Raw genomic sequence first — 11356 nt, 5'->3', positions numbered from 1 at the left:
AAAAAAAAAAAAAAAAAAAAAAAAGGGGGGGGGGGGGGGGGGGGAAGTCTTACCGTAAAAGAATCCATAATTTGTAAAAGGCACCAGGTGAGTCTTTGTTTTTGAATGGTATTGGTGGCAGTTCTTTCATGCACTTTGTTCTTTCAATGGCTGCCAGTACTTTGTTGAAGATCTCCGAGTTTTTGTAGGCTGATACAATTACCTGAACCCTACTGTAGGTTTCAAGTTCACGTTCCTTGCTTCGGGTGTCCACAGATGTCAGATCCACTGTAAATTTACAAAGCACTTACTATATATACACATCACTTTCCTTTCATATCTTTTCCCCCCTTGCAACTAACATTTCCTTGTCTCTATCCTAAAAGCTGCAAAGAAGAAAAGGTCCACTGAAAATATTCAAGGTTTCTTTTACACCTCCCTTCTGTTAGAACCAGCATGAATGAGTAACTGTGCAGCCACAACAAATCTCCATGTCTTGTGGCTTTTGTAGGACCCTGAAGTTCAAGTCCTTTATCTGGAAATGCAAGGACTCAGCGGTGTGCCGGTCAGACCTTGAGCATTCTCCCTGCACAGCACAGAGCTGCACCACCAGTGAAGTGTTACTGCTGCCAGGAGCAAGACAGAGCACCAGCTCAGGATGAACATGGATGAGGATGAAGAAATGACTTTTTGGTCATGTATTTCTCAAGTTCTCGGGCAAATGCTCAGACATGCCTCCCTGATTCCCCCTTGTCTGCTCCTCCATAACCATGGAGCTTTATTTTTCAGTTATTCTGAGCTCATGCTGCGGAGAGGCTGCTCTTCTCTACCTGAGCTGTTACTGTATTAGTGCACTGGGTCTCACCCACCTCCTTCTCAGACATACTTCTGGTTTAATGTGAAGTTAGCAGATGTTCAGCAGGCCAATTTCCCCTAGCAGGCTCTGCCCAAGCTGAAAAGATTACTAACTGCTGTGGAAATTATGAAAGGTAAATACTTTACAGTTAATGTTCCTTTCTAATAAATCCACCTATACCTATTCCCGACACCAGCAATTCTTTTACTGGCAGATGGGAATTTTGTGTGTGCTATTTGTAAAAGTCATACGGATTCAGCAATAATGTTAAAATGCATTAAAAATTTTCCTTTTCCCTAATAGCAAAGAAATATCTAAGGTTTCAAAAACTAGACTGTCATTCTCAGGAATAGCTGTTCCTGCAGATTCTTATATTAATCTTCTATGTCTGATAAGATGTCTATATCCTTTATTTATTCCTAAGGTTTCTGTCATCCTTAGATTTCAGTCTTGCAGGGTCCTGCTCAACTTCAAAATACAAATTGAACAAATGAAAAGGAGGCCTCATCCAAGATTCTGAATTTGTCCTCAAAACCTGATTAAGCTTATGAATACTGCCCTCATGTTCTGAAAGCTGGAATTCAGCAAAATTGCCTGTAATGGTAGACATATCCAAAATTAAGTCTTCACTTTTGTAAATATGACAATCCAAAATGCAGATGCACTTCTTAAAACTCAGCCACTGTGACTTGCTGGAAGTCACACAGGAAATAAATGGGAACCGGGTGTGTTTTTAAAAACAAAGATAACACTGATTAGTCCCTAGACCAAATAGCTAATGCCTACCATGTGTTTGTACTTTTTTTTTTAAATAGACACAACATGTGACATTTCAATAATATAATCCACACTCAATACATAAGATCTATTTTCCTCTGCTGTTGGTGTAAATGATATCAGAATCTGTCCCTTCCTTCACATCATTAAATCACACAAAAAAACATAAACTACCAATTTTCCAAAGACTAAACATACTGATGATTCTTTGCTCTAAACTATTTTTTCCTTTTCTTGTCACATTCAAAGGTTGACATTTGAAGAATGCAGTACTCTCTTTACGAAGCTTTTTTTTAAAGTGGGTCTAAATCTCAAATCATCTTTGCTTTTCAAGACTATTCAAATTCATGAAGGCAAAATTATCCTCACTGTCACACCAGCATTTTCAGCTTCATCCCATTCCAGCTTCATGTCAACAACCATCCTCTCTTCTCTCTGAGTTTAGGATGCCATATAGACAATAGGAAAATACTGCCTCCTCTGAAAGCAGCTTTTTCTATTGGTCAGATTTCCTGCGTTAATGCTCAGCTAGTATTGCCAGAAATCAGCCTACATACTAGATTTAAAAAGAGAGGTATAATACATGTATGTATATGTGTACACATACATGGGCAAACACATACACATTCTCTTCAAACGTGTATCTGCATGGATCAGGTACACAGATGCCCTGCAGCAAAACGAAGCCTCATTTCCTCATGCTGATGCTTTTTTTTTTTTTCCATTCTGAATTGGTAAAAGAGCACTCTTCAGCTTTTGCCAACAGTTTGCTATCATCATGTCCTGAACCATTTGTCTGTTCAACTCCAGTACCTCACCCTGGTATTAGCAGCTCCCCAAACTTTCAGAAACCTCAAACTCAGAACCTCTGGAAATTGATGCCTCAGGTCATCCCATATTTATTTGACATCCTTCCCTCTAGGCAACAACTATTTTCAGTTGCTTGGTGTCACAGAGTCTGTAAGAGCATGGGACTTTCCACAGCTTTGAGATCAAATTGATTTTCCACCATCCAGTGGACAGCCAGAAGGAGATGCTGTCAGGAACCCACAGGTTTCATGAAGCTGAGATTCCCCTTTTTGTGGTAGTTTACTCCCTTCTGATGTGTTTCAGACCTTTTGCTAGTTTATGGAGTCAGTAGAAGTTACAACAGGCCCAGACCTCTCTCTTCTCTGAGCTGAGAATAATTACAAAGTTGGGAAGGAATTTGAACCCATTTCTATCTCTGTAAAGACTGTAATCTGAGGAAGAAAACAACTTGTTTGTCTAAAGGAAACCCATATTTTTAACAAAACAACTTAGACAAACTTACCATAGAAGTCAAAAGGATTTGATTGCTCAGGACAAGAATAGCCACAGTCACTAAAAAACGTGATCATTTCCATAGGGTTCCCACAGAAAACCATTTCTCCAAAGCTCATGATGGCTATTTTGTCAAATAACTGTGGGGGGAATATTAATATATTAGCAAAATGTACTGAGAAGTAGTGCAGCTACTTGAGTACAGCTACTGTTTTGGTAACTAAAATGCTTTGACAGAAAAAATAGTTTTGACACGTTCAAACTTCCTTTGTATATTTATCTCAAAGGAAGTTTGTCTTTTGTTTCACTCCTCTTGGTGGTTATGCAAGATGACACATCTTGAAGCTTTTAAAAGTAGAGGTTTGCAAAACTGTCAGCGACAGCAGCGTACAGATGAAATCCACAAGCAGAAATGGGAGCTGTGGATTTCTGACTTCACTTCTAATGCACCTTCACTTACTGACTGACCTCCTTCGGTGCTTAATAGCCCCAGTCTGTAAAACCCCCAAATCGTTGGGAAGATTATCCAGAGTGCTTAAGGACTTTAACAGCACTGCTCTACAGGTGAAGATTTGCCAGGGCAGGGTTCCCATCATCTATGATCAATCCATATTCCCAAGGCACCAGGACTGCTTTCAGTCCAGGAAAGCATTGTCATCCTACTCTGGCTTCATGACCACTTCCCCTCAATTCAGTCAGCCAGGGAAGCAGTGCCTTGCATTCACGTTGTGGGTGGTGGATGTGTCAGAAGAGCAAAGTGAGAAACAGTAATGGGAAGGGAGAAATGCTCTGCTCAGCACAAGCTCTGCAAGGCAAGCATGCCCCACCACATGATCATGGTGTACCCACATCACTTGACAGAAACAGGAAAGAAGATTTATTCTCCTCTCTCTCTCTCCCCTCCTCTCCCCTCCCTCCCCTCCCCTCAGTTTCATCTCTCTCACTTTGCAAGTCTTACTGAAATAGGACTACGTAAAGACAAAGTGGTAGTTTTTACAGTGCCTGCACACTGTGGGGATTTACATGGCTTCTTCCAGTGTTTTTGATTTGGGTAGCTGCATAACACAAAGGTTAGGTACGCAGTCAGTGTGCATACTATTTTCACAGGGCAGTATGTGTTCCAAAGTGCCCTGTGACTGGCAGAAGGCCAGAGCTGTGAAGTCCAAGACAAGCCTGTATTTATGCTGAGGGGAAGGAAGAGAGCCTCTGGAAGGCAACTGTACTAGATCTCGTACTTTTATTCTGAAAATAAACTAGGTACTAAAAAGCCTAGTTAAAACGAGTAGGTATCATTTACCCTGAAGAGTTCTGAGCGGGGCTGATGAATTGTGATAATCACAATCCTGTCTCTGTGTGCAAGCTCTGAGAGAAGCGAGACAATCTGGTTGGCAGTCAGGCAGTCCAGCCCTGTTGTTGGTTCATCAAGTAGCATGACCTCTGTGAAATGACAAGGAATAGCATTAAAACTCAGGTAAATGGGGATCAAATGGTATACCTTCTGCCTTTGAAGCTAGTTTGGCAAATAGTATAGAAATGACTTCACATGTAAAGTTCCATGTCTAAAGCAGAGATATTGCCATGATGTGATCTTTCAGTTTTAGTCAGCTTCAGTGATTCAGTCTCAATGACTAGAAAAAGGACACAAAAAAATGCTGCAGGATCAGAGCATAATCATAATTTTTTAAGTTCAGGTGCAATCTGAAAATTACCGAAATAAATTTGATGTAGACATTTAAGAACAATAATGATAAATTTCAGCATGCATACAAATGTAAATATAACTGACATAATTAGCTAGAAATTGTAATCTGAATTATATCTATATATACACACAGAATTTGTTATGAACAAACTAAGAGCTGTTATGATACATCATATATAATTCCACAGATGAGAGAGGCGGGGGCTTTTACAGCATTTTCTTCATTATTTCATTGCACATGAAAGGATAAAAGTTACAGTCAAATCAATACTTTTTACATACATAAGACATAGCACAGAATAGGGTGGTTTAATCTTGATCAGGATAAGGGGGGAGGAGAGCTTTCTCTATAGGTTTATCTACACAGAATTACTATAGAGTTTACTATAGCGTTCAGTGACCTTACTGAGCAATAACTACAGCCAATGAACTCTCCAGGTGTCATCAGTAGCAGTACTATAGCTCACTTTATTTACATGCTCCTTCCTGCCTGGTATGCAGTTTCAGCACTACAGTCCTCCACTATGAGGACTACAGAATCCAGTGAATGTGTGCTATACATTCACTCCATCAGATTCTGGCACCTTTAAGAAACTATCTCAAAACTGACAAAATTTACAGTGTTGTTTCCTGTGGCTAATCCTCCTAGTTACCCTGCTTTGATTTTCATTCTTAGGAATTTTTTTGGCTCTGGAATGTACATGGTGCTCACATCTATATGGCTCAATGGCTGCTACTCTACTACAAGGCTCAATGCTTGCAGATGTACGGCTCTAATGCACTCAAAACCTATAAATTAATGTGCCACAACCAACATTGCATACACAGGAAGGGCAAGCCCAGAAAGATTTAAAATGGATAAATGCAAGTCTAAGCCTAGGGTCAGTCCCTAAGATTTTATAATCGTTTACTTCCAAGTTCAACAGCTCATGCTTTTCTGTCTTTACTAGACTAGCTTTTGCTGAATTACAGAATATAAATTCTTCTGTATTTTAAAGTGGTTACAGAGGCCCATGGTAAGAGCACGAAGTGACACTGCTTTGTTTTATTTTGAAAATCCATGCAGTGGTACTTACTGGGATCTTGTAATAGCTGGGCTGCAATTGAAACACGACGCCTCTCTCCCCCAGAAATTCCTACAAAAATACGGCTTCCAATTATTTTGTCAGCAATGTGGCTGAGACTCAGCTCAGCCATAACCGCATCTACCTGAAAAATAATTACTATTTAGAAACACTAGACACAGTCCAACTCAGATATCTGTGCACAAAATGAAAAAAACGAGAAAAAAAGACATCATTTTAAGCTATGGCTTTCCCAATATGCTGCTTGCGTGCATTTTAGTTGGAAGGTATCTGGCCTCATCGCCAGTTAATTATTTTTAATATATTATTTAAATACTTTTTTTTTTACATTTTATTTTCATATATTCTGAAATGAGTAGAATTTTAGATTTAGTTGACATTAAGAGATGAAGTATTCAGAGGTGGGACTAGAAGTTCAGGTATGAAGCATAATGTGCTGGTCTGGCTTCCAAAAGAAGGGAGCAGAAAGACACATCTATTCTGGGCAGGTATAAAATACTGAGTTTTGTCCCAGCATAATGGTGATTCCCTGGAGCATCAGCACAAGCCCCTTGCAGAGGCAGGTTGCACCAGAGATCTTATGTCTTACACCTCAGCAGGAGGATTTCTCCCCATTTGCAGAATGAGGATTACAGAACCTTATAAACATGAAACACAGCTATGGATGGAAAGTGCTGCTGGTGAAAGCATTACATGACATCATGTCTGCCTTTCTGGTGGAAGACAATAAAATACAAACCTTCTTTTTGATGAAGTTGTTGGAGCATTTCTGAAGAGTTAGTAAAGCAGTGTAGGTCAAAGACTCTTGTATGGTGAGGAAGGTTAATAAAGTGTCACTCTGGGAAAAAAAGGTGAAGAGGAAGCACCAGTTAGTCCTGTAGCAATTAAGATCTTGCCCCTGCTCACACAACCTTCATTCATTCATACAATTTATTGATTGCTTTGAACCAAATTTACTAGTAAAATCACAGTCAGATTGCATTACTCCATTACACTACAAACTTTACTTTCTTTACCCGAGAAGAAGAACACTGCACAAAAATAAATGCAGAAATCAACCTGTGGCACATAAGAGAAGCAATCTCTAAACTGTTCCTTCTTCAGCTGACGCCCATTCACGTACACTTCACCAAAGAAGTTGTCTTTATGTCTCAGTCTTCCTGATATTGCATCCAGAAGTGTTGTTTTCCCAGATCCTTTCAAACAAAAGAAACTAATCACGTGATGAGATATGATATGATTTCAAGAGCAGTAGCCTCACTTGGATGGAGACACATGAAAAGAAGAAAGTATTTTTTTCATAATAACATTAAAATAGGTCCTGAAAATGCAGCTAGTTAAGGGGAAGTGGGAAACCTAGGATGCGTGCAAATTAGCATTTAGTTCATACAAATTTACACTTCATAGTGAAACATTTGTGTTTAGAAGTAACCTTATCTTTTACTGAAGTTATAATTGTTAGTTAGATGGCAGAAGACTGACAGATCAGAAGATCTGAAAACCAACCACCACAGTTCTACAAAGCAGAGGTTAAAACCAGCTGTAATCTCATTATTTAAAACACAGACCTCAATCACTTTCACACCACTGTGGAAGTCACCAGTATTAATTCTGATTTTATTTCTTTTAAAGTACTGGAACAACTTACCAGAGTTTCCTAAAATCCCCATAATCTGGCCACTCTCTATGTGAAATGAAACATCCTTAAGTATTTGCCGGGTCCATTTTTTATGATATAAAGAAACATTCCACCACGGGCCAACACGTTCTCTTGGAAAGCAAACAGCAAAAAAGATGAACTGGAGGAGAGTTAAAAATTTTGTGTAAAGCAAGTGAATGGTTTATAGCTATTGGCATGTGGGATGGGAGCCTGGAAGGATTTTAAAATATTGGGAAAAAAAAAATTTAAAGTCTTCCCCCCCACACCCAGGCTTTAGGTTTTTAATTTCAGCATTATCTGGAAGATAAAATGAAGTCTGAACAGATTTTTCAGAATGACTCCTAGGAGACTTTTGGACTACAATGAAAAGGGGAAATTTGAACTGAGGCTTCGTTTGTTGACAGTGTTTGCCAGCCATTAATCCACCTGACCGTTTTCTTAGGGCCTCACTTTATCCTTCTGGCATCAGTAAGAAAGGCAGTGGGAAAGGGAATGACCTTTGAAAATCTCCTCTAAAGCATCTCCTTTAGAGACATGTGAAGAACTGGTGAACCCTCCGGAGGGCAGGCCGGCCCTGCCTCCCTCGAGCCGTGGACTCTATCCCTGTGGCGGGCAGGCCAGCACCATGAGGCGGGCAGCCTGGCAATGTCCAATGTCCTCCTTTACTGAGCTGAAGCCCACGGGTCCCAGACCCTCTCCCCTTGGCCCTTGGGGTCGGAGCATCTCCTGGTGGGCAGGGGCTCACCATGCCGCCCTCCCTGGCCCTACCTGACGGTGTAGGAGACGTCCCGGACGCTGATGCTGTCAGAGGGCTGTGCCGTGGCCTTCGCCTCGCCTGTCTGCCTGCCGCTGCCGCTCCTCTCCAGGGCGGGAGACGCTTGGCCTGACATCCTCCGGTGCTGGGGCCCTGCAGGCTCCCTCCCTCCCGCCGCTGGCCAGGTGCCTGATGTTGCCACCACCATGTCTCCCCCGGCACTGTGCAGGGGCAGGTCCCCTCTGTCCCTGGGTCGGAGCAGGTCGCTGCCCCCAGTGCTCGCTACCTGGGGAAGCACCCAAAAGAAAATAGAAGGGCTCTCAGTTCTTTCTTTTTCCTGAAAACAACTGGCAGGCGACTAGCTGAAGCCACTATCTGATGTACCTTTAGCCCGAGTTGTTACTGTCCCAGAGGAGGGGAATATTTCCCTGTCCATGGGATCATGCCAGCGGCAGAAACGCAGTGTGCCAGAAGAAATGGTGCTGCGGTGAAAGCGCCTGGAAAGGGCTGAGCTCAAAACCAAGAGGAGAAGAATTTCCACAGCTTTCAAAGAGCTGACAGTCAAACCACCTCAGGGAGCGAGACCTTCCACCACCAACATGAAGGAAACCACTGAAAATGTCTCTCTGGACAGTGCCGGCTGGAGCCAGGTGGCATGCGAGGGCTTGCCGGTGAGTGAGACCTGCGGGGAGGGACCCGACTGGTTCAGCCATCGCGCAGCTACAGCACTCACCCGGGTGCTGGCAGAGGTGGGCGGCCAGCCTGCCAAGTGGGCTTCCGCAGGCAGAGAGCCCTTACTTCCTCCAGCGCTGAAACAGGGAGCAGCAAGTTCCTCACCCCCACAGGAGCGCCCTGGGGATGAAGCTGGTGCCATGCAAGCTGCACTCAGGTGCCACGGTGGTGGACCTGAGGGAGGGGATCTTCAGATACATAGATGGAGCAGAAAGTCCCTGAGCATGGCCTGGACTAGCTTTCCCAGGACATGCCTTCAGGCTGTAAAACCAGCTCTCCACATTTGCTGGGGGCCACTTGGTTTTTTTTTAAAACTTAAGTTCAACATAAGCAAGAACATAGAGTGCTTTGGCAGTAGGGGAAGCTTGGAGGGCTTTCATGTGGCTTTTCAGGCTGCTTGGTATCACGTTGCTTTCTGCTGCGTATCTAGACTGAAAAGATTAATTAGCCTCATTTGCTGTGAGGATAGGAGGTGCACACAAAGACTGTGGTCACCGTCTGCCAAAGATACCATAGGCATGTACAGGGTCTGCTACACAGGGAACAGGTACATTTGCCTTGGCTAGGATATGAGTCTGACTCGTAGGAAAGGCACAAGGCTGTGGGAGAGATACAGCTGTCTGGGGTAAAAACTACAGGCACGCACACAGAATTAAACCCAAAGCCAAACAGCTGCCTCAGCAAAGACTTCTTAATTGCAGCTATATGCAAAAGGTTAATGAAGCCAAGTAGAGACTCAGTTATTTTAACTGATATCTCAGAACACTAAGTTCCAGTTACAAACTGTGAATTTAAAAAACAAGAGGAGAAAAAGAGACTGTACTTTTGGTTGCACACCTACTTGTTTGTAAAGCCTCCAAGTTAACGAGTCCCTGTGAAATTCAAGAACAAACATATTTCCACCAGTGAACCTTAATTTTTGGCTGCCATAACTTAGGAATTGCAATATGCACCATTTTGATCCAGTAGACTAACACTGTTGAAGCAGTACTTTTTTCCTCAAAACCAGAAACAGAGTCCAATCTCTGTTGTGGCTTGACATCTATCTCCATTTTGAAAGTGAACCTATTTAAACTGGAAGCAAATAGAAGAGCATAACACAGCATGATTGGCCCTCATACACGCCACCAGAACAAAGTACGTTTCACACTGATTAACAGATAACCCACTTCAACCATTCAGACTTTTGCACTACAGTAACTCATCAACAATACTGCTACATTCCACAAAATATATTTCCCTTTGTGCTTCGCCTTTTCTGAACTCAAATTTTAACAGCACTTTATGTATTGTAATTAACGATTGTAATAACCTAAAAACTTTTCCAGACTGAAGCCCAGGATACTATTTTTTGCTCTGAAGAAGATAACAGTTTGTATTTCACATACAGTGGAAAATCAAATGTTCTCGAGGTCAAAGAACTCAACTACCAGGTAAAAGTTGTAATTTATATACTTCTTTCCAGCAGGGAGCATATCCAGCAATGCCTATTTCTATATGAAAGACATTTTAAAAGCCAAAGTTGAAGTTCACAACACAAAGTTCACAGGACCGTTGCACGGTCAAATACACAGAAGTTCTGTGAACAGAATCATACCTGCAATATTGACAGCAGTCTAAACCCTCCATTGTAAACAGGTCTCGTAAAGCTAGGGGGTAAGACAGGAGAAGAGGTCTGTTTCTAGGCTCTGTTTATTCTCATTCTTGAGCCAAATTATTCCTCTGAGGGCTGGGGTAGAGTGACTTTCTGTCCAGCTAGGGATGGTGGGAACCCTTGCTGACAAGAATGCGTATGCAGGAGACAAAGAGAGAAGGATTAACAAGGAGGATTTCAGGCAACAAGTGGAATTTTTCATCTCTCTTTGTGCCACCATGGCATCTGAAGTAGATTTCACAATTTTCAGCTTTGTGTAATTTCAAATTATATTCAAAATTTTAAGCATTTGAAATTTACAATAGCAATAAATTTTACCAAAATAATAGAGGACAGAGATAACATTAGTTATTAACAGAATAAGAAGCAAAGCATGAAAAGCATACTTGGCTATAAAAGAACTTTCTTCCATGTATTTCTGAATATTAACAATACTATTTTAATATATTGTCTGTTTGTAACATCATAACATTGAAGGTATTTATCGCTAAATAGTTTATTGTTTGAATTGAAGGGACTTGTTTCTTTCTTTGTTAGGTTAACATGGCATCCCAGATTCCCTGGTATGAAAACCTCGCGCAGATGAAAATGCCCTGGACCTGGAAATCAGATCCCCGTTCTCATGTGTCAATAATCCAGAATTTGAATTTAAAGGTTCAGAGTGGTCAGATGCTAGCTATCATAGGAAGCACTGGTAAGAGCAACCAATTTCCAAGATTTGACCAACTCTCAGATAAAATGTACCCAGCCAAGAGCAATACTTTTGAATGGCAAAATCTGTTTGAGAAACAACTACTAGAAACATGTCACTTAAATACATTCTTTACAATGTATGAGGAAACAAAGAATGATACG

General features: G+C 41.6%; 2 protein-coding genes across 2 annotated transcripts in view; one reads left to right on the top strand and one right to left on the bottom strand.

Annotated features, from left to right (window-relative positions):
• The window catches only part of ABCG5 (ATP binding cassette subfamily G member 5), a 15933-nt gene extending 7682 nt beyond the window's left edge, over positions 1-8251 (bottom strand). The window contains exons 1-8 of the mRNA XM_026844351.1: positions 8130-8251; positions 7350-7471; positions 6761-6897; positions 6441-6539; positions 5693-5825; positions 4212-4351; positions 2925-3054; positions 54-267 (exon numbers count right to left, since the gene is read on the bottom strand). Coding sequence (XP_026700152.1) covers positions 54-267; positions 2925-3054; positions 4212-4351; positions 5693-5825; positions 6441-6539; positions 6761-6897; positions 7350-7471; positions 8130-8251 — 1097 coding nt within the window. The remainder of the gene's footprint in view (positions 1-53; positions 268-2924; positions 3055-4211; positions 4352-5692; positions 5826-6440; positions 6540-6760; positions 6898-7349; positions 7472-8129) is intronic.
• A 463-nt stretch (positions 8252-8714) lies between these two features.
• ABCG8 (ATP binding cassette subfamily G member 8) overlaps positions 8715-11356 on the top strand; it is a 13207-nt gene continuing 10565 nt past the window's right edge. The window contains exons 1-3 of the mRNA XM_026844619.1: positions 8715-9110; positions 10176-10280; positions 11039-11195. Coding sequence (XP_026700420.1) covers positions 8715-9110; positions 10176-10280; positions 11039-11195 — 658 coding nt within the window. The remainder of the gene's footprint in view (positions 9111-10175; positions 10281-11038; positions 11196-11356) is intronic.

This window comes from Athene cunicularia, assembly GCF_003259725.1.
Source record: "Athene cunicularia isolate RWA chromosome 3 unlocalized genomic scaffold, athCun1 chr3_part1, whole genome shotgun sequence".
Taxonomy (NCBI): Eukaryota; Metazoa; Chordata; class Aves; order Strigiformes; family Strigidae; genus Athene; species Athene cunicularia.
The sequence above is the reverse complement of the archived record's forward strand: the minus strand, read 5'-3'. Positions and strand labels throughout refer to the sequence as shown.